We start from the raw sequence: 23,275 nt of genomic DNA, 5'->3' as shown, positions 1-23,275 counted from the left end.
GTAGGTGTAGATCGAAGTTTAGTTGAAGAAGGACGCTCTTTAGAAGAAGAACTATGCCTAGAAGGATGCCTCGATGAAGGTCTCGATCGTCGGTGAGAATGGTGCTTGGAAGCAGGTCTCGAAGATCGAGAAGACTTCACCCTGGAGAGAGAAGCAGCCGATGCCACCAAGAAATGGATAGGACTGGAGGCTGTGGATCGAAGCTCCAGAGGCTTGCTGGAGGAACCTTGATGCACTCCCAATGACTCTTGAATGCAGTGTGAGGATTCCTGCCGAGGCACTTGCAAAGAATCTGCTCCTTGCTTCACGTGCTTAGATGCCAGACCAGACACTTGCAGAGACTCTGCTCCCTACATAGTGTGTGTAGACGACTGAGGCATAGGAAAAGGCTTGACCTCGCGGAAGTCTGCAGAATGCCCAGCCTGGATTAGAGTAGCTATCTCAGTCCCATTTCGGTGAGGAACTGAACAAATTGCTGCTCTAACATGGTCTGCAAAGAAGCCGGCAAGGATGGATCCGCGTCTGAAACTGGACCACCTGCCTTGGCTGGAGATTCCACCGAGGCAGTGTTCCCCAATTAGTCACCTTAAGCACCACTGGTGGAACTGTCTGCTGAGCTATCTGAACTGAGGATACAGGGTAAGATACAGCAGACATCGTCGAAGAAAGAGCCGCTGCAAATGAGGAAGGTCTGATGAGGCTCGAGGTCGAAGCAGTAGAGGCAAGAGGGCCCTCGGTCGAAGGCGAGACCGAGGTCGGCTTCGGAGTCGAGGAAGTGGTCGAATCCATCTGGAAGAGCTTCTCCACTGAAAGTAGACGACGTTTAAGGGCTCGAGGTTGAAGAGTAGCACAGTGCTCGCATGACTTCGGGTAATGTTGAAGCCCAAGGCACTTGAGGCACCTGCTATGTGGGTCTGTGAGAGAAATCGCACGCTGGCACTGGCTACACTTCTTGAAGCCTGTAGCTGGCCAGGACATAGAAGGAAAAACAGCCGCTGCAAGGTCGAAGCTCCTGGGCTGCGGCCGAGCGGCCTGCCCCGGCAGCCGAACAGAGAAAATAATTTTTTTTTTTTTTTTTTTAAACTAGAAATAAAATAAAGTACAGCGATTCCTGAAGAAAAATAACACAAACCACGGTGAGAGAAGGCACGAAGTAAGCAAGTTAAACGCAGAAAGTCAAAGACCGACTCCTTGGCTCCGTCAAAAGCTGAGAACTGAGGAGACGCGCCCTGTGCTGGGCGGGAAGGCACTCGCGCATGTGCGGTGCGGCAGACTTGAAACTTCTAGTTTCTACAAGCAAGTCTGCTTGCGAGGCTTCCGCATCGAGGCTCCGTCGGTGACGTCACCCATATGTGAGAATAGGCTGCCTGCTTGTCCTTGGATAAAAGGTTTTATGCTATTTATTATAGAAATATTTTCAGAAGCCCATATTAGAGCTGTATTATTCTAGAAAACTGAATTATAATTATCAATTTCAAATTATCATAATTATCAAGTTCAAATAATGAATTAAAAGCACTTTATATTTAAAATATTTAAAATATCTAAAAATATTTAAAAAGAATTGCCATATTGGGACAGACCAAAAGTTCATCAAGCCCAGTATCTTGTTTCTAACACTGGTCAACCTAGGTTCCAAGTACCCAGCTAGATCCCAAGTACTAAATAAAGATTTTATGTGCTTATCCTGGGAATAAGCACTGGATTTCCCCAGGACATCTCAATAAATAGACTTTGGATCTCTTTTAGGAAATTATTCAAACCTTTAAGTGACATACCAAATAAACCAAAAAAATAGAGAGCTAAGATGTGACAGAAAAAGCTAACCGGTTGGTTTTTCTTGTGTGTACAGGGGGGGGGGGAAATTAAATGAAACCAAGGTGGTATAAAGCCAGCAGAAAAAAAGAACCATGATCTTTGTGCTCTTTGGATTTGGGGAAGGCGGAGAGAATACTGAGATGATTCTAATACAGAAATTTCTCTATAATGCAATTCTAAGCTTTGCTTACAATGCTCCAGCCTCTGGTTTTATAACATGAGATCATCCACTTGTGAAGACAGTTATCCCTTTTGTCCTCTTAATCTCTCAAAACATGCCATTTTTTTAAATATAATTTTATTTGTAGCTTTATAATGATTCCCAAACATTTTGCATAGCTGGTTCATAGAACATCACTCAGAATTCAATCACTCCTACACTAAACAATTAGCATCTACATGCAAAACATCTGTTAAATGAATAAGCCAGACTCTTCCAGACAAACATACCCAAGCTGGCTATGAAGTCTTGGGTTGGCCCTATATTTTTTTTTCATTGTTTAAACCCTCAAATAACTTTCACAACAAAAATCAAATTTAGGTACCATATATATTTGAATATAGGACAAGATTTTTGGGCCAAAAAAATGGCCCAAAAATTAGGAAATCGTCCTATATTCAGGTCATCACCCAGTGACCACCCGAAACCCTCCCGGACTTCCTGTAGGCCTGCCGTTAGGCAGAGATAGGAGGGATCTCTCCCGTCTCCCATCCTGGCCTATATAGCACAGTTACTTACCGTAACAGGTGTTATCCAGGGACAGCAGGCATATATTCTCACATGTGGGTGACGTCATCTACGGAGCCCCGGCGCGGACAGCTTTTCAAGCAAACTTGATTAAAGTTTCAAGTTTGCACACTGCACCACGCATGTGCGTGCCTTCTCGCCCACTAGAGGGCGCATCCCACCTCGTGGTCCTCAGTTCCATAACTAGCAAGGAAGCCATCCCCGGGGAGGCGGGCGGGTTGTGAGAATATATGCCTGCTGTCCCTGGATAACACCTGTTACGGTAAGTAACTGTGCTTTATCCCAGGACAAGCAGGCATGATATTCTCACATGTGGGTGACCTCCAAGCTAACCAAAAAAGGGCAGGTGGGAGGATGGCAATTTAGGAAAACAGATTTTGCAATACTGACTGGCCAAACCGGCCGTCACTTCTGGATAAAGTGTCCAGACAGTAATGAGAGGTGAATGTATGAACCGAAGACCAAGTGGCAGCCTTACATATGTCCTCCATCGGCGTGGATCGGAGGAAAGCTATCGAAGCTGCCATCGCTCGGACCTTGTGCCCCGTGACTCGACCCGGGGGAGGAAGGCCAGCCTGAGCGTAGCAAAAGGAAATGCAAGCGGCCAACCAGTTAGACAGAGTGCGCTTGGAAACTGGATGCCCTAATCGATTGGGATCGAAGGACAAAAACAATTGAGGAACCTTCCGATGAGGCCTGGTGCGTTGAAGATAAAATGCCAACGCCCTCTTACAGTCAAGCGTGTGAAGCGCCGTCTCGCCAGGATGGGAGTGGGGCTTCGGGAAGAACACAGGAAGGACAATGGACTGATTGAGGTGGAAGTCAGAAACAACTTTAGGTAAAAACTTAGGATGGGTGCGGAGAACCACCTTGTCGTGATGAAAGACAGTGAAAGGGGGGTCCGCAACCAAGGCTTGCAACTCCCCGATCCGCCTGGCGGAGGTGAGGGCAATTAGAAACACCGCCTTCCAAGTCAGAAATTTCAAGAGGGACTTGTTGAGTGGCTCAAACGGGGGTTTCATCAGTTGAGCCAGAACCACATTCAAATTCCACACGACAGACGGAGGCTTAAGAGGGGGACAAACCCTGAGTAACCCTTTCATGAAGCGTGTCACCAAGGGATGGACTGACAGAGGGCGTCCCTCCAGAGGTTGGTGGAAAGCAGAAATCGCACTGAGATGAACCCGCACCGAAGTGGTTTTCAGGCCGGAGCGCGACAAATGAAACAAATATTCTAAAACCGAGGATACCGGAACTGATACCGGATCCAGGTGAAAAGACGAGCACCAGGTGGAAAACCTGGTCCATTTCTGCGCATAGCAAAGCCTCGTCGAGATCTTGCGGGAGGCTTCCAACACCTCCTTCACCGATTGAGACAGGTCCGGAGGAGTCAGGGAACAAGAAACCAGGCTGTCAGGTGCAATGACTGCAGATTGGGATGTAACATGGATCCTTGACTCTGAGACAGCAGAGAAGGAGAGACAGGCAGGGGAAGAGGCTCTCTGGCACTGAGCTGGAGCAGCAGGGAGAACCAGTGCTGACGCGGCCACCGAGGTGCTATGAGAATCATCGTGGCCGTGGACGATTTTAGGTGTACCAACGTTCGCATGATCAGAGGGAACGGAGGGAATGCATACAGGAACCTCCCTTCCCAGTCGAGTAGGAAGGCATCCGCTTCCAGACGGTCCTGCGAGTACATCCGAGAACAATATAGTGGTAGTTTGTGTGTCTCCGGAGAGGCAAACAGATCCACCTGTGGCGTTCCCCAGCGAGCGAAGACCTCGCGTAGAACTGCTGAGTGTAGAGTCCACTCGTGCGGTTGCAGAAGTCGACTGAGTTTGTCCGCCAGGCAATTCCGTTCTCCTTGGATGTAGACCGCCCGGAGGAAGATGTTCCGGGAGGCCGCCCACTCCCAGAGGCGAAGAGCTTCGGCGCAGAGGGGCCATGACCCCGTTCCTCCCTGCTTGTTCACATAATACATTGCCACTTGATTGTCCGTGCGGACGAGGACCACCTGGTCCTGCAATATGTGAACGAAGGCTCGAAGTGCTAGGAAGATGGCTCGCAGCTCTAGCACGTTGATGTGACACTGACGGTCTTCTGTCGACCACAGGCCCTGCGTGCGAAGACCGTCGAGATGGGCTCCCCACGCGTACTCCGAGGAGTCCGTGGTCAGGACCTTGCGAAAATGCGGAGTGCGAAACAATAGCCCCATGGACAGATTTGAAGAGTCTGTCCACCAACGCAGCGATTTCCGCAAGGGCGGAGTCACCGAAATGAGGCGAGACACCGGGTCGCACTCCTGACGCCACTGGGACGCGAGGGTCCACTGAGGGATCCTCAGATGTAGTCTCGCAAACGGCGTGACATGTACCGTCGAGGCCATATGGCCCAGCAGCATCATCATGCGCTTGGCTGACACCTTCGACCGTTGAGAGACCTGGTGGCTCATCCGTACCAGGGCTTCCAACCGCTGGGTCGGCAGGTAGGAGCGTAGGCGCACCGTGTCCAGCACCGCACCTATGAATTGAAGAGACTGCGACGGCCTCAACTGAGACTTTGGAAAGTTTATCTCGAACCCGAGGGTTTGCAGGAAGGCAATAGACTGTCGGGTCGCTGAGATAACCCCCTCCCTGGTCGGGGCTTTGATGAGCCAATCGTCCAGGTAAGGGAACACGTGAAGTCCACGCGACCTGAGGGCTGCTGCAACCACCACCATGCACTTCGTGAATACTCGTGGGGACGCGGCTAGGCCGAAGGGCAGTACCCTGTACTGGAGGTGGAGGTCCCCCACCTGGAATCGTAAGAATCTTCGACAGGCGGGGTGCACCGGAACATGGGTGTATGCTTCCTTCAGGTCGAGGGAGCACATCCAGTCCCCTTCCTCCAAGAGGGGATACAGAACCGGGAGAGATAGCATTCGAAACTTCTCCCGGGCCAGGAATTTGTTGAGCTTCCTGAGGTCCAGTATGGGGCGCAGGTCCCCGGTCTTTTTTGGGACCAAGAAGTAGCGGGAGTAAAACCCCGTACCCCACTGGTCCTTGGGGACCGGCTCGACCGCCCGAAGCTTCAAGAGGGCTTTGGCTTCGGTTATAAGGGTCGGTAGCTGCGAACGGTTGCAGGGGACTAAACTTGGGGGACTGTCCGGCGGCGAGGACACAAAGTTGAGCGAGTAGCCCTCTGAGACGATCCGGAGCACCCAAGCGTCTGAGGTAATCCCGGTCCATGCCTCCCGGAAGGACCGAAGACGGCCCCCGATAGGAAGGGGTTCCTGTGAAAGTGCGGAGGGGAACCCGCCCCGTCCGCTCAGCCCGTCAAAAGGAAGGCGCTGGCTTAGAAGGGCCCTGCGCCGGGGCTTGGGGTTGTCCCCCTCTGCCTCGCTGAGACGGACGTCTCGGAGGCGGTCTCGAGAAAGCCGGGGTCGACTTCTGAGGGTATCGGCGCGGCGGAGGCCGAAAGGGTTTCTGCGGCGGGGGCCTAGGTTTGGGGCGGACCAGGGATGCTAGAGAGCGCTCCTGTTCCGACAAGCGCTTGGTCGCCGCATCCAATGACTCGTCGAATAACTCGGACCCCACACAAGGCAAGTCTGCCAGGCGTTCCTGCAGGTTTGGGTCCATGTCGAGGGTGCGAAGCCAGGCCAAGCGGCGCATGGCCACCGCGAGGGCCGACACCCTCGAAACCAGCTCAAAGGCGTCGTACACTGCATGGAATAGGTACAACCGCAATTGAGACAGGTTGGACATAAACTTGTCGAATCCTGCTCTTTGGGAGTCCGGTAACGAGTTTCGATATTGAGGAAGGTCCTTCACCATACCACGCAAAAAGGAGGAAAAGGTGAAGGCGTAGTTTAGAACCCTGGTGGCCATCAGGGAATTTGAATAGAGGCGGCGGCCAAACTTGTCCAGGGTCCGCCCCTCCCTGCCTGGTGGAACCGCCGCAGAAACCCGTGAGGGCTGTGATTTTTTAAGAGCAGACTCCACCAGAAGAGACTGGTGTGAGAGCTGCGCCTTATCGAACCCTTTAGGGGGAATCGTCCTATACTTCGATTCCATTTTTGAGGGCACAGACGTGACTGTAAGAGGGTTTGACAAGTTCTTCAGCCAGGTTTGCAGAAGGACACTGTTGAGGGGGAGTCTAGGCACCTCCCTAGGAAGAATGGGGAGGTCCTGTTCCTCCAAAAATTCTTTGGAATACCGAGAGCCTACCATCAGGTCAATCCCCAGGGCTTGGGCCATGTCCTGAACGAAGGATGAAAATGAGGACGGCCTAGCCTGGGGAGAGGGGGTTCTCGACCGCCCCACCGAGGAGAGGGGGGAGGCCTCATGGGAATAATGAGGATCCCTGACCGATCCCGAATCCCAGGATCCCCTCTCGAGGGCCCTCGAGGGGGAAGGGGAAGTTGTCCTCCTCGCAGAGCCCTTGGGTGAGGACCCCGGGGTTCGTGGGACACTCTCCCGTTTCCTCGGCGAGGCGGCCCGGGAAGACTTCCCATGGGGTGAGCGGAGGAGCCTCGGGTTGTCGAGGCGCAACTCCGACACCTGCAACGCCTCGCCCCCGAACGACAAGGAACGGTCGCGCCGAGGCGAGCCTCGGGGCCGCTTAGACTTCCTCGATCGACGCCCCGTCCGAGGTCGCGTCGAGGGCGAGGCGTGTCTGGAAGACCCTGAGGAAGAGGAGGAAAGACGGCGCACTCTGCGCAACTTTTCTTTTGGGCCTTATACTCCGCTCAGGGGGTTCCCCCGAGGTCGAGGTCCGGGGCGGGGCCGAGACCGAGGTGAACGGGGTCCCAGTACCCGAGACCGAGGTCGCCGAGGCCGGGGCTCCCGAGGGAGCCGAGGCCGGGGCCTCCGAGACCGAAGGCGTCCAGGCCGAGGTCGAGGCCGCCGGAACCGCAGCACGCTGCAACACTTCCAGGGCTCCCGACAGCTCCGATGAGATCAGAGCTCGGAGGAGATCCTGGAAGGCCGGAATCCCCACGAAGGTGGGGAGTTCCGAGTCCGGGGCACACTCCCTGGAGGGCGACCTCGGTCTCGAGTATTCCCTCGGGGTGTGCGGAGTCGAGGTCCGATGCGGGGCCGGGGTCGACCCACCCGCCTTGGCCTGACTCGAGGATGGCTTCTTTGCTGAAGGGGATGGAACAGAGGACTTACCCGAAGCTTGCTTCACTGACGACGCCTTCGAGGAGGAGGGCCGAGGCGAGGCCGAGGCCCCCGAGGACGCCGAGGCCGAGGTCAAGGCCGGGGCCGAAGCCGGGGCCGACGTCGAGGCCTTAGGCGGCGCGTCGACGGCGAACAATTCGGCCATTCTTGCCTTACGGCGACGGAGGGCCCTGTTTTGGAAGGTAGCACAGCGATCACACGAGTCTGTCGGATGTTCGGGCCCAAGGCAGACGATGCACCACCGGTGAGGGTCAGTGATGGAAAGCAACCTCTCGCACCGGTTGCACTTTTTGAATCCCGTAACAGGACGGGACATCCACGAAGAAAAAGAAGAAGGCCGGGAACGTACCGACGTCCCGCGGCCACGGATTCCGGGAGCCCCCGGAGTCCGATGAAAAACGAAAGACTTTTTTTTTTTTTTTTTTTTTGAAGAGAAACGAAAAGAAAGAAACAGCACCGCGAACTAATTCGAAGGAAAACAAACTAAACGCGGCAGCTAGAAGGCAAAAACACTGGAGCTCAGATCCACAGGGCTTTCTTGCTCCGCGGAAAAATTTGAACTGAGGACCACGAGGTGGGATGCGCCCTCTAGTGGGCGAGAAGGCACGCACATGCGTGGTGCAGTGTGCAAACTTGAAACTTTAATCAAGTTTGCTTGAAAAGCTGTCCGCGCCGGGGCTCCGTAGATGACGTCACCCACATGTGAGAATATCATGCCTGCTTGTCCTGGGATAATAACAATTATTCCCATCCCCCTCCTCCTCCCTCTGTCTCTTATCTTTTCCCTGGTGGTCCAGTGGTGTATCCCACACTGAATCCCTCCTGCCAATCTCACGGCCAGCAGCCAGTGGCTCATCCGGGCCGACACGCAGAAGCAAGTTTTTCAAGCTCCTGCTCACCTTACACAGCTCTCTGAAAGGCTGCCACCAGTTCTCATGGGACTCGCAGTTCTTGCAGCAGCCATTCAGGAAGCGGCGCAGGGTCGGGAGGGAGCTCGAAAAGCTTGCTGCTGCGTGCCAGCCCAGGTGCACCGCTGGCTGCTGACCCTGAGATCGGCAGGAGGGGTTCACCGCAAGATACTGTGCTGAACCACCAGAGAAAAGGTATGCGAAGGAGGGTGGGGGTAATTGTTAGTATCAGCTGGGACAGGAGGAATCCCGTCTGTCCCGGCCTACCACTAGACAACTAGAGGGGGAAGAGTGTACAAGGAAGGAAGGTGGGACAGGGTGCAGAGCTTGGCAGGGAGTAAGGGGGGCTGGGTTCAGACCCTAGCAGGGAAGGGGGCTGAGTTCAGAGCCTGGTAGGGCAGGGAGAGAAGGGGGCTGGATGCAGAGCCTGGGAGGGAAGGGGGCCTGTGTGCAGTGCCTTGCAGGGCAGGGAAAGGGACTGGGTGCAGAACTTGGCAGGGAGGGGGGATGAGTGCAGAACCTGGCAGGTGAGGGCATGAGGGAGGGGACACTGGGTTCAGGTCCTGGAAGGGCATGGCACTTTAATATTAAGCCCCTGTCTTATATTTGAGTCAACCATTTTTCCTTCTTTTTGGGGGGGAAAATGGGGGTCTCGACTTATATTTGGATCGACATATTCAAGTATATATGGTATTTAGATCTTTTCTCATGAAAAATTCATTTAAAGTAAAACCAAAATGTAGATTTTTTTTTCTTATGTTTAAGAGATCCTTGATATACCGTACCTTCATGTAGAACAGAGCGATTTATGTTATTACATATGGTACATATAAATAAAATATATATTTAATTGGGGAACATTCCAAAACATAGCATAACATGTTTCATACCTTGTTATTTTCTGTAGCTACAGTTGCTCGAATACTATTCGCAGAAAGCAGAACTATCTTTTCATTAATTAACCCCAAAAATGTTGCTCTGGGATGATGCAATGAAAGATTCTTAAAAATATAAAAAATAAATGTTAGTTACTAGAAAAAAAAACACACAAATTTTTTTCTTTATAAGAAAGGATATGAATGGCTTACTTGTGAATTCCGGTAAGGTTCTGATTCCATCCATTTCCATTGATAAAGTTCCCCTTTACTGCTCACTGCCACAAGCTCAGAGTACAATGCTCCAATGGAAATAAATTTTGTCCCATCCTACAAAAGTAAAGTCAATCAAGAACTAATTACTTCATATCTTTCTCATATTCTGTGCCTATATAAAAATCTTTTGCCATCATTTTTTATATCAATGTTCTGTTTCATACAGAATAAAATCTAGCATATAGGTATTTGGGGGGGGGGGGAAAGCAGGCAAATGATGTATAAATCCTGTAGAAAATCAAAATACCATATATACTCCATATATCAAAATACCATATATGCTCCATAAGACGCACATTTTTTCCACCCAAAAGAAACGGCTTATGCAGTGAAGATACAATTTTTACCACACCACCCTGTGCCTTTTTAATATCACCCCCCTCCCCCCCCCCCCCCCCCCCCGAGATTCACAAGAACTGATGGCAGCCATTCAGAAGCGCGTAGGCCCAAGCAGGAGCGCAAAAACACGCTCCTGCCGACCAATACACCGCTAGACCACCAGGCTATAAGGTGCATTTTAAAAGGTACGACGGGCAGGGGAAGGGGCATTTTAAAAGGTATGACGGGCGGGGCAGGGCATTTTAAAAGATGCGGGGCGTCGTTTTAAAAAGGTGCTGAGAGGTTATGTGGGCCACTACACTGCCTACCATTAGACGTGCCCTGTACCCTGTCCCAGCCTACCACTAGTCCACCAGAGGGGAGACAAGGTACAGGGCACACCATTTGGTTCAGAATTTTTTTTTTCTTAGTTTTTCCTCTCTACAGGTGTGTGTGTCTTAAGGTCAGGTGAATCTTATAAAGCGAAAAATACGGTAAATACCTTAGAACTGCACTGGAAAACTATTGCGTGGTGAGTTACAATTTTAACCACCTTACTGAGCAAACTAAAAGGGCCATTTTGGTCTTTATTTGCCATTATCTACATTTTAAACTCAAAACTATAAAATGTGCCTTCTCAGTTTCTGTTAGAATCTAGAGGGAAGTGTTCAAAAATCTAACTTCTCTAAGTCCCAACAGAAGGAGAAATTAGGTTCTTACCTGCTAATTTTCTCTTTTACTCTCTTAAGACTGGCACAAAAACGGATGGGTTTACACTCCTCTGCCAGCAGGTTGAGACTGAGACATTAACTTTTGGCTACAGTACAAAATGGCAGTGCAATCCCTATTATATAATCAGTCTAAACCAGTGTCTCTCAAACTTTTTTGAGCCGGGACACACTAAAGGTAGTTAGTGGCCACGGCTCGAGGCATCCAGAAGTGTGCGGACGTCGCCACACTGACATCCACGCATGCGCAGAGACCCTCCAGACAGGCCCTCAAATGCCAGTACGGCGTGCCAGTAGAGAAGTCTAACAAATATCAACTGAGCACCCTCAGCCACAGACCTCCCGAATTCCACCCTAGACCCACCCAAGCTCTTCCCCAGATACCACCCCTTTATAAATTGTAATGCAATTTTTCCATTCATTTTTCATATACACACAATATACACAGCAGATATAAATTCTCACAACTGACACATTTCAATCAATATATTGAAAATAAAATCATTTTCCCTACCTTTGTTGTCTGGTGACTTTATTTTTCTGCGTTTTTAACTATGTTTCCAGGGCTTTCATATCCACTGACTGTTTTTCTCTCCGTCTTCACTTTCAGCCTTGCATCCATCTTTGCCATCAACTTAACATTCAATTTTCCTGCTTTCTACTCAAAATCTACTTTTCCATGTCTTACCTTCCCTTCCTATCTCCCTCTCCTTCCCACCCTATTTCCAAGGTCTGATCTTCCTTCCTTCCCCCCAGTGGTCCAACATTTTGCTCCTTCCTTTTCTCCCTTCCCAGTCTGACATCTCTCTCCGCTCCTTCCCATAATCTGGCATCTCTTTCTACTACTACTACTATTATTATTATTATTATTATTATTATTTCTATAGTGCTACCGGATTCCCCTCCTTCTCTTCCATTCCCTGGTCTGATATCTCTCCCTTCCTTTAGTCATTTCTCCTCTCCCAAACCCCCAGTATAACATTTCTCTTTCCCTTCCTTCTTTCTGCCCCCTGCAGTATACCTCCCTTCCCTTCCTCCTTTCTGCCCCCCCTCCCAGTCCAACATTTCTCCCTCCTTTCTACCAGCCCAACATGTTTTCTCTCTTCCTCCTGCATGCTTCTCCTCTGGTCCTCCTTCCCTCCCCCAATCAATATCTCTATCTCGTTCCATGAGTCCAACTTTCCACATTCTGTCCACATTCTGCCCTCTCCCCCTTCCCCAGAGTGTAACATTTCTTCTTTCCTCTTTATCCATCTCGCCCTCTCCATGAGTCCAACACTTTCTCCTTCCCGATTCGGGCCTAGCAAAGGCCCCGAGGCTGCCTGATGAAACCGCAGCTAAACTACTGCTAGCGGCAGCTGTGTGCTAAAGTTAAAACCACACAGAGCTGCCGCTGCTGGTCCGGGGATGCAGAGAGAAGTCAAAGGCAGGAGGCAGGAGTCCCAGAAGACACGCATTAGAAGACAGGAGTCCCGGAAGACACACGTCCAAAAGTCAGTCCCAGTAGAAGTCAGCTGACACAGGCACCAGAGCCACGGCACACTTAAAATCTCAGAAGGCACAGTAGTATGCCGCGGCACACAGTTCGCAATACACTGGTCTAAATGAACAGCCAAGCAGAAAGCAACAAGGCTGAAAAACAACAGCATCCCAACTTCCCACTTATAAGGAGAAGACAAAGGGGAAACACTGTTGGATGCCGATTAGAACAAAAACCTTTTAGAAACGCCCCACAGTTTGCCAGCTGAACCAGCCAAACCAAATATCGCTGCTCTTAAAACTCCCCAAACAACCAAAAACAACCAATTCCTGCAGAAAAAAACCCCATACTCTTCACGAAAACACCAAACAAAATGAAAGGGTGGGGTCTGCGACTAAAAGAAAGAAAATTAGCCTAATTTCTCCTTCCGCGTCCCTCCAGCCCGGCACAGAAATTGATGGTATGTACCAAAGCAGTACTCATTATCGGTGGGACCACTGAAGGGCCGCCACAAGAACACGCACACCTAACATCACATCCTGACGTGCTTGAACGTCCACACAGTAGTGCCAAAGGAATGGAGAGAAGACCAAAATGCAACTTTACAGATATCCACCAAAGGTATGAGAGAAGATTCAGCCCAAGAACATGCTTCATCCCAAGTGGAATGAGCTTTGAGAAATTCCAGAACAGGCTTCTTTTGAAAAAGGTACACTGAAGCAATAGCCTCCTTGATCCAGCATACAATGATAGCCTTGGAAGCACTAACCCCCTCCCCCACCCCTTACAAAGACACACTCAGAGGACAAAAAGACAGTCAGACTTATGGAACTCCTGAGTCCACTGAACATAAGAGCGAAGGACCCTATGGACATCCAACTTGTACAACTGTCTCTGCACTGAGCCCTCCCGAAGGGAATAGACTTAGTAGATAAAGACAGACTGTTCACACTCTCCAAGGTAGGGAGAACGAGAGGGCACTCTCTAAAGTTGAAAGGGGATAGATTCCGTACAAACGTAAGGAAGTTCTTCTTCACCCAGAGAATGGTGGAGAGCTGGAATGCTCTTCCAGAGTCTGTTGTAGGGGAAAACACCCTCCAGGGTTTCAAGACTAAGCTGGACAAGTCCCTGCTAAACTGGGACATACACAGGTGAGGCTGGACCATTTAGTGCATTGGTCTTTGACCTGGGGGCCGCCATGTGAGCGGATTGCTGGGCAGGATGGATCACGGGCCGCGAGTTTAAGACCACTGGTATAGATGGACTGGAGTGAACTTTGACGGAGACTTCAGTAGTTGGAACCTAAGAACAGTACCGGGTAGAGCTTTAGATTCATGCCCAGAAATAGCTAAGAAGGAGAAAAAAAAACAACAAATTTTTAGATTGAATCAGGTTGGGCAGACTAGATGGACCATTGGGGTCTTTATCTGCTGTCATCTACTATGTTACTATGACTACCCAAGACCGGGAGGACCACGGACTGGTTAACATGAAACGGCGAGACCATCTTTGGAAGAAAGGAGGGAACTGACTGCATCATGACCCACTCCCTGGAGAACTCTAGAAAGGGAGGCTCACACGAAAGAGCCTGCAGTTCTGAAAACGTGTCTTACGGAAGTAATGGCCACCAAGAAAACCGCCTTAAAAGTATGGTCCTTCAACGTACAGGCGACAAGAGGCTCAAATGAAGGACGAACGAGCACAGAGAGAACAAGATTGAGATCCCAGGAAAGAACATACAGCCAAACTGATGGCCAGAGCAATTTTGCAGCTCTCAAGAACTGAATCACATCCTGAGAGGAGGCCAAATGATTACCACGCAAAAGACCGCAAAAGAAAGACAAAGCGACAATCTGCATCCAAAGGGAAGACCAGGCAATGCGTCACTCCAGGCCTTCCTGCAGAAACTTCAGAATGTAAATGAAAGCTGCTTGAAGGGGAACCACGCGGGGGAACACCATTCCTTAAAAAAGACACCAAACATGGACATAAGCCCAAGAGGTGGAAAGTTTCCGAGACTCTAAGAGAGTGGAGATCACCTTATCCGAATATCCCTTCATCCTTAGGCAAGCCCTATTAAGATCCAAGCCATAAGACAAAAGGGACCCGGATAGAATACTGGAATGGGATCCTGAGTCAGAAGATCGGGTGCGAGGGGCAGCAGGAGGGATATGCCACTAGCAGGGAACCAGATCCGCATACCACGGGCACCGGGGCCAGTTTGGAGCCAAGAAAATCACACGGCCTGCGTGCCAGGCAATCCAAAGAAACTCTGCCCACCACAGGCCATAGAGGAAAGACATACAGCAAGCCGTCCGTCGGCAAAGCCTGCACCAAAGCATCCAGGCCCTCGGCTTGGCAATTCCTGCCAACTTAACAACCTCGACGCTTTGATGTTGACACTCGTGGCCATGAGATCCATGACCGGCAGACCCCAGGACTGAACAAACAACTCAAAGACTTCAAACCTGAGACACCACTTGCAGGAACCTAGCACATGACGACTGAGAAAATCTGCCTGGATGTTGTCCATGCCGGCAATGAGGAAAGCAGAGATGTCCCGAAGGTGAGCCTCTGCCCATTCCATGAGCAGAGAGGTCTCCAGCGCCACCAGATGACCCTTGGTGCCCTCGACGATTCACGTAGGCCATCGCTGTAGCATTGTCTGAGAGGACTCGAACTGACTTGCCCTCCAGCAAGAACTGGAACTCTACCAATGCTGACTGAATGGCTCCGATCTCCAGAACACAGATTGACCAGGATGCCTCCACCAGTGACCAGCAGCCCTGAGCTGAGCAATCGAGACATTGAGTTCCCCAACTGAGGAGACTAGTGTCCATAAGAACAGTCCACTGGGGCTGATCGAGACTCACTCCCTGAACTAAATTGCAAGACTGGAGCCACCAGCGTAGACTGTGCCAAACTAATCCCCGAAGGAGGATTGGAGAATCAAGATTGTGACTCTGTGGCGATCACTGCCGAGAAAGTGCATACTGAAGTGCAGACATCCCGGAATCCATCAGAGAGCAAATCTGCATCTGCAATTTACACACCCTGACCTCTAGAAAAAAAACTCTCCCCAAGATGGTGTCGAAAAGAACGCCGAGATACTCCAAGTGCTGAGATGGAGTCAACCGGCTTTTGGACAGTTTAACCACCCAGGCCATGGACTGCCAAAACTCCACAACCCGAGCCATAACCTGGGAACTCTCCTGCAACAACTTTGCTCGAATCAACCAATCATCCAGGTAGGGGTGCACCAGAATGCATTCCTTGGGCAAGGCCGCCATCACCACAACCATCATTTTGGTGGAGGTGAACGGCGATGTAGCTAGACCAAAGGGAAGCACAAAAAACTGATAATTCTCTCCCAAAATCGCAAAGTGAAGGAAACATTGATGGGAGGCCCAAATGGGAACATACCTCCATCAGAACAAGAGAAGTCAAAAATTCCCCCCATTGGACAGCAAGAATTACGGACTTCAGGGTTTAAGGACGGAAATCGGAGCGCTCTATTGACCCCTTTGAGTTCCAAAATGGGCTGAAAAGACCCCTCTTTCTTGGGTACCACGAAGTAAATGAGTACCTGCTAGTGCGAATCTCCTGAGGAGGCACTGGGACTATCACTTTGAGGTCCAGCAACCTCAGCAGAGTCTGCCGAAAAGCCCTCCTCTTCCAAGTTGCCTGACAAAGAGAAGAGAGGAAATGATCTGTCAAAGGTCATGAAAACTCCAGAGCATAACCGTCCCAAATCACCTCTAGGACCCACTGATCTATTGTGATCTTGGCCCATCCTAGGTAAAACTCCTGCAACCAGGCTCAGACTGGAACCAGGGGAAGGACCCACAACAAGTCATTGTGCAGGAGTCATGAACCCCCCCCCTCCTTTTAACGTGCCCCCAAAACATCCTCTGGAAGGAAAAGAGGTCGCACCCTGGCCAGGGCGATATCTACGAAAGTCATTCTAACGTCCCCGAGAAGAGCCATCTTGCGAAGCTGGCCCCCCCCCGTAACTAAGGCACCTTAAGAGTCACTCAAGACCTGAACCAGCTTATCTAACTCCTTCCCGAAGAGAAAGGAGCCCCAAAAGGGAAACTTACTGAGCTTAGCCTTAGATGCCACATCAGCCGACCAACCCCAAAGCCACAGGGTCGCTAAACCGAGACTTGGCCGAGGCACGCAATAGATCATACAATGCATCAGAGAAATAAGAAGCTCCCAACTCAATCTTAGCAAATTCCTGATCCACTAAGGACCAGTCAGCCGTCTTGCGGTCAAGAACTCTCTCAGACTACCAGCAACAAGCCCGGTCTACCAGACTGCCACAAATTGCCAACTGGACAGCTAAGGCAGCCACATCAAAGCTTTGTTTAAGTAGAGCCTCCATTTTATGGTCCTGAGGATCTCTCAGGGCCATGGACTGCATCAAGCAAAAAGGCATGTCTGAAACTTTCCACTGAGCGTGCAGCCACCAGATCCCTCTAAGAAGAGAGTCTACCACCCGATGGGGGTCCTTAGCTTCCTCTTTAAACTGTAAAACTGAAGAATAAGCTCCTATAACTCTTTCCAATGAAAAATGCACACAACTGATATATCTTCACCAACTGGCACCTCTGAAAAATCTCCATCCAAAACAGACTAACAGATCTGGAAGGTCCTTCCCAAGATCCAAGTACACATCCGGTGAAAATGAATCAACCAGAAAAGAATCCTCTTCCCAACATACTCGCAGCCACTTGGACAATGGCCGAGGGGGCTTGATAGAGGCAGCCATAGCAGGAGGCTGAATGGGGGCAGCCACGGAAGGGAAAAAGACCCAAATGACCCCAAGACCCCCAGAACAGAAGCATGATCCCCAGCCACCCGTAAATAAGCCTTGCACATGGCTAACATAAACTCAGGACTAAACCATCCTGGCGGCAATCCAGAAATCATAGCAGGAGCAGAAGACACATTTAAGACCTGTTCCTGTCGTTATAAGATAGGAAGAAGGTTGCCTGAGGCTGTGGGCAAAATGGACGCATTTTCCGCCAAAACAGAGGAAAGGGCCATCGGTAAACTGTCACTTGAAATAATACACAGCACCGAAGCCAAACTCAACTCCACTGCTACAAAAATACCTCTAGCAGTCTCAGCCACAGCGATAAGGGATCCCCAGCAACACCAAATCTGCCAGACGAGGAAACCCCAGCATGGACAGCAAGTGAGGCCCGGGCATCACCACCGCTTCCTGCCAAAGAGCAGTGCTCATGCAAAGGGGAGCCTGACACACCAACACCTGAAGTGAGGTCCCCTTCGAGGCAGCTGGAACATTTTGTGCACCTGCCAGCCGCATCCACCGCTGAGCCCCCACATAAAACACACTTGTGTTGCTTTTTTGAAGCACTCATACTGAATGCGCCAAAAACTCACGCACAACTGCCATACAACAACGGCAGCCTCAGGACCACATTATGCTAATTTTATTTCTTGTCTTTTTTTTTTTTTTTTTTACTTCAAACAGCTCACCAAGCTGTATCAAGAGAGCAGACACCACAGGTACTGTATAGTCTGTGCCAAACAGGTGGCCAGATGTACAGATAAGGCTCCTCTAAATTCAGAAAACCTGTTGAGATGGGGGAAATATGGGGAGGGACTCGACTCTTCCAAGAGTAGGATCCCCGAGAGGGTCCCCCAAGCTTTGTCCAGAAAGCAAAAGTGACAAGAAAGTTTCACTAAATCAGATCCAACAGGCCCAAACAAACCTCAGCACAGACTGCACAAGCTTACCACTCCACCTGCTAGAGACTGAGAAAAGACTGATTGTAATAGGGACTGCATGTACTGTAGCCAAAAGTTAATGCAGCAGAGGAGCGTAAACCCATCCGTTTTTGTGCAGGTCTGGAGGGATGCTAAAGAATCAACACTTCTTCAGTTATATGAACTACTACGATGTTAAGAATGAAGTCTGTAAACACTATCTAATGAATGGTCTGTATTTAAGCATGGTTGAGGGGCAATTTTATAACAGAATACCTATATTGAAAGACCAAAAATACATCTATTTTAAGCTCTTTTATAAAGGCAACATAGGAAACTATTTGCTTAAAAAAACAAGCACCCAGAACCAGCCCTTACAGCGAACAAATTCACAAGCACAAATTCACACCTGTTCAGAAGATATTTACCACTATGGCACTCACACCTGAAAAGAGAACAAAGTTAAGAAACCCCCCTTCCTCAACAAATGAAAAAATTACTTTCTTAAAGCCAAAAGATATAAATGATGACAATGCACCAGCGCGGCATTTACTCCACTCAAACAATTGCTCTAAAACACCACAGAGCATTGAAACCAATAAATTAAACTGAAAATGTCCTGTCAACTACATCAAAAGGTTGATCGTGATCGACCAGTAGATCACAATGGCAATGCGAGCAATGCAGCAAAAACCAGGCAGGCGAGTATATCCACTGCACAAGTGCTGGGCCCACAAGCTTCCCCCTCTCCCCCACCCCCCCCCCCACACACACACACGTCAATTCCGAGTCAGAAAGGAAGTTCCAGGCCAACCAATCACTGTTTGGCTAGCCTGGAACTTCCTCTCCGATTTCAGAATTGATGTAAGGGGGGGGGGGGAGAGAAGGCTTATAGGCTCGGCACACGGTTCAGAGTAAAGTCATGGGAAGGAATCAATGGTACTATGAAGGGATGAAGTGAATTAAAAGGGTTAATAGCTGGGGCAGAGAATATTGCTATGAAGAGCCAGAAGTGTCTGAAGGTTCTAAAGGGAAGAGTGACAGACTGATGGAGACAGAAACTTGAAGTGGAGCTGTGGCAGTGGAGAAGAAATAGGCTGTGAGGGTGACAGGAATTCAGAGAGGGAGCATGCGCTGTAATAGGGGAAGGGAACATAGAGAAAAATACATAATTTGGGAAATAAGAGTAAGAGCAGACAGGAGGAAGTGTTTGCTGGGGGCATTTGGCAATGGTGGAGGTGGCTTGGGGTGACGGGGGAGAGAAAGAAAGACAGGGGGCAGGGAGGGAGAGAGACAGAAAGAAAGAAGGGGGCAGGGAGAGAAAAAGAAAAGACAGACAGAAAGAAAGAAGGAAGAGAGGCAGGGAAAGAGAGAAAGAAAGGGGAGGAGGCAGAGAGAGTAAGAAAAAGTTGGGGGAGGGAATGGAGTGGGTCGGGTGGCAGGGGGCAGAGAGGAAGAAAAAGTTGGACTCATGGAGGGACAGAGAGAGATGTTGGTTGGGGAATGGAATAAGGTCTGGAGAAGAATACAGGAGGCAGAAAGAAGGGAAGAAATATTGGATGCACAGTCAGAAGAAGAAAGTGCAACCAGAAACTCATGAAATCACCAGACAACAAAGGTAGGAAAAATTATTTTATTTTTAATTTAGTGATCAAAATGTGTCCGTTTTGAGAATTTATATCTGCTATCTATATTTTGCACTATGGCCCCCTTTTACTAAACCGCAAGGAGCCTATGAGCGTCGACAGCAGCGCGGGGCATTCAGTGCATGGTTTAGTAAAAGGGGAGGGGGTATATTTTGTCTATTTTTGTATAGTTGTTACTGAGGTAACATTGCATATTTTAAAGTCATCTGCCTTGACCTCTTTGAAAAAAAACCTGAATATAAATTATAATTAATATTTTCACTGCATAAAGTGAGCTTTATATTTTTTAAAATTTTATTGTTGGTAGATCATTTTGACTTGGTTATTTTAAAAGTAGCTCGCAAGCCAAAAAAAGTATGGGCATCCCTGTCTTACATCATCCAAGCACATCCACCCAATTCTTTTCGGGACATAGCCAAGAAAGCAGTTAACTGATAAGGTTTAAAAAAAATAAAAAACATATTTAACTGAATGGTGGCATATAATGCACTTACAAGAATATCTCAGGTAAAAAGTCACCCCTAACAGAATGACCCCTGGTCTCAAAAGAAGAAATTCGACGTCATTTTTAAGTCTCTCTTGAAAGATCAGGATTCATTTGAACTCTTAGTCCTAGGAATTCTTTTTGTTTATTTTTAAAGAAAAGCCTCAACAACCATCCTTTATCAATCGAAAGAGCTACAGTTAATATCAATGTAGACGGTATTACCATATCCTTATCAGACATCTCCAAGATTTCCGATACATTTAATATTGCTTGATCAGTTTTTTTTCTATAGATGAGGCCCATTTTTATTTGGGAGGTAATAAACTTGAGAGAATGGAGGTAATATCTCTTCAGAAACTTGTAAAATTTCTACCAGGTATCTCCTAAGCATTTCTCTAGGAGTTACTATTGTCAATCTTGGAAAGTTAATAAGTCTCAAATTAATATTTCTTGAAGCATTCTCAAGCACTTCCAACTTCTTTCTAAGATTAACATTATCCTTAACTAGGGCCTCTTGGATTTGTTTCACTGCTATAACATCTTGGTCAAGCATTTGAACTAAAGTTTTTGAAGCTGTCTGATCTTCTTTTATATCTAAATCCTTCGTGAGTTGAATCAACTTGTTCTCTATATAATGGAAATTGGGGCTAATAGTTTTAGCAAAATTAGCCACTAAGTCCCATAGAGATTCCAGAGTCACCTGAGTAGGCTTCTCCCATATAGGAAATTGTCGTTGAGTGTAAAAATGCTCACCCTGAAGAAAAGTTCCTTGGCTTTGCTCCATCTAGTTTGTTCCACCGCCGCTTGCTGACAAAGCCTCCAAATCTTCTGCAGAGTTCCCCTGTCCAGGAAGTTCTGCCTCCACGCTCTCCACCATGCTGTAACCTGCCTCAGGAGTAAGGACCGCCCCCAGCTTCAGGGTTTCCTCGCTCCCTAGAGAGCTAGTGCTTCGTGGCTGCGGGAGTGGGGCTCGTATGTCTGGGCTCTAGGTAGTATCCGGCCCAGGAGGTGCAGAGTCGGTCTCGCTTAACCCCAGTGCCCTCAGCGGGCCAGCTCCAGACAACAAACTTGTAACTCCCTGCATCCGCCGCAAAAGATCTTCAATGTTGCCGACAGTCAGCACAGCAGAACGCTGCAAGGCACCAGAAGCTCTCTTGCCCCTCCTCTTCGGCATGGTGCAGGAATTGAATCGCAAAAAGCCTCCACCAAGGAAGAAACAAAGAGAAGATCCAAGCAGAAAGGCGCGTACTTCTCTGCACGTCTTAGCAGCAGCCATCTTGGCAAGCCTCAAACACTTTAAAATCATAACTGTTCAATGTTTGTGCGGTTAAGGCAGAGCTTACAGGAATAGGGCAGGAACAGCGACAAAATTGGCGTGGATGTCCCCATGTCATTCTCTATTTTGGAACAGCGAAAGGGAAGAAGAAAATACTTTGCCTCAAAACTACAAATAGCTTTCCTTGGCTGATCAGACTCCTCCCTTGCCTCTTCTGATGTACTATTCTCTATTTTGGACAATATGTGGGATTTTTATTGTGTCAAACTCCTGTATTTCAGTGCTTCAAAACATTCCTGTCAAATAGTCATCTAGAATTAATTCCTTCTGGACCAACACGTGAACAAGATCATACTCTTGACTTCATAGCAACTAACAGAACTCACCCAGTCACAGACATAGTCTGGTCTGTTGTTCCCTAGTCGAACCATTCACTACTATCTTTTAATCTTCCCCTCTTCATGGGTACCACTATCAACAAACCTGCCAAACAAGAAATATTAAGCAGAGGCAGAATAGATCCCCCTCAATTTGGGTCCAAAGTAACTGGTCAACTGAACTGATCAATAACCAATAATATAGAATAGCTAAACAACTGGGACAATACAATTCTCCAAATACTAGACTCATTCACACCTAATCATTCTTGTAGTGTAAGGACCTCTAAATAAGCCCCATGGTACAACATCAACCTAATCTTGCGGCTGAAAAGGAGTAAATACAAACATACTGTATATTCAACCCCTTTTTTCACTTATGTAGTCACAAGAACCTGGAATGGTCTCCCCACAACCATAAGGACTGAGTCAAATTACCTCAGCTTTCAGAAACCTTCTTGTTTGACAAATACTTACAACTCTGCAACTTAACCTCCCTCTAATCAAAGAATGACAAACTTTCACTATCCTCACCTCAATAACAAATCAAGCAATACAACTTCTCAGAAAACCAAACCCACTGATTTTACAAGACTTTATTCAAACCAAATACTTGTTCTCAAACATTTTCACAACACAATTCTATCTTTCTTTACAACACTGTAAATCATCCATAAATCTGTACTTGTTATCTGCTAATAATTTTGTAATTTCTTCTTTTCAGACTATATAACTGTAGTTCCCCATATTATTTATAGGTCACTAACTTATACTTGTTATCTCCTTGCAATTATACAACCATACTTATTAAGGTAATGTAACTAATTCTCCATACTACTATATGGGCCTCTTAGCTTGTAAATCACCTTGAACCTCTACTGCATAAATACAAACAAAGAAAACAGACTGAGCCTGGTTTTCAAACAAGCCACACTTTAATAGCGACCAATGAACATAAGAACATAAGAATTGCCGATGCTGGGTCAGACCAGTGGTCCATCATGCCCAGCAGTCCGCTCCCACAGTGACCTCTAGGTCAAAGACCAGTGCCCTAACTGAGACCAGCCCTATCTGCATACGTTGCAGTTCAGCAGAACTCGTCTAGCTTTGTCTTGAATCCCTGGAGGGTGTTTTCCCCTAAGACAGCCTCCGGAAGAGCGTTCCAGTTTTCCACCACTCTCTGGGTGAAGAACTTCCTTATGTTTGTATGGAATCTATCCCCTTTTAACTTTAGAGAGTGTCCTCTCATTCTCCCTACCTTGGAGAAGGTGAACAACCTGTCTTTATCTACTAAGTCTATTCCCTTCATTATCTTGAATGTTTCAATCATGTCCCCTCTCAGTCTCCTCTTTTCAAGGGAGAAGAGGCCCAGTTTCTCTAAACTCTCGCTGTACAACTCCTCCAGCCCCTTAACCATTTTAGTTGCTCTTCTCTGGACCC

At 48.5% G+C, this 23,275-nt stretch overlaps 1 protein-coding gene across 8 annotated transcripts in view; it reads right to left on the bottom strand.

Annotated features, from left to right (window-relative positions):
* Nucleotides 1–23,275, bottom strand: part of UBR5 (ubiquitin protein ligase E3 component n-recognin 5) — a 1,080,924-nt gene that overhangs the window by 773,158 nt on the left and 284,491 nt on the right. For all 8 annotated transcript variants that reach the window (XM_033933084.1, XM_033933089.1, XM_033933086.1 and 5 more), the window contains 2 exons: nucleotides 9,722–9,838; nucleotides 9,524–9,634 (listed from right to left, as the gene is read on the bottom strand). In XM_033933084.1, coding sequence (XP_033788975.1) covers nucleotides 9,524–9,634; nucleotides 9,722–9,838 — 228 coding nt within the window. The remainder of the gene's footprint in view (nucleotides 1–9,523; nucleotides 9,635–9,721; nucleotides 9,839–23,275) is intronic.

This window comes from Geotrypetes seraphini, chromosome 2 (genome assembly GCF_902459505.1).
Source record: "Geotrypetes seraphini chromosome 2, aGeoSer1.1, whole genome shotgun sequence".
Classification (NCBI taxonomy): Eukaryota; Metazoa; Chordata; class Amphibia; order Gymnophiona; family Dermophiidae; genus Geotrypetes; species Geotrypetes seraphini.
The sequence above is the reverse complement of the archived record's forward strand: the minus strand, read 5'-3'. Positions and strand labels throughout refer to the sequence as shown.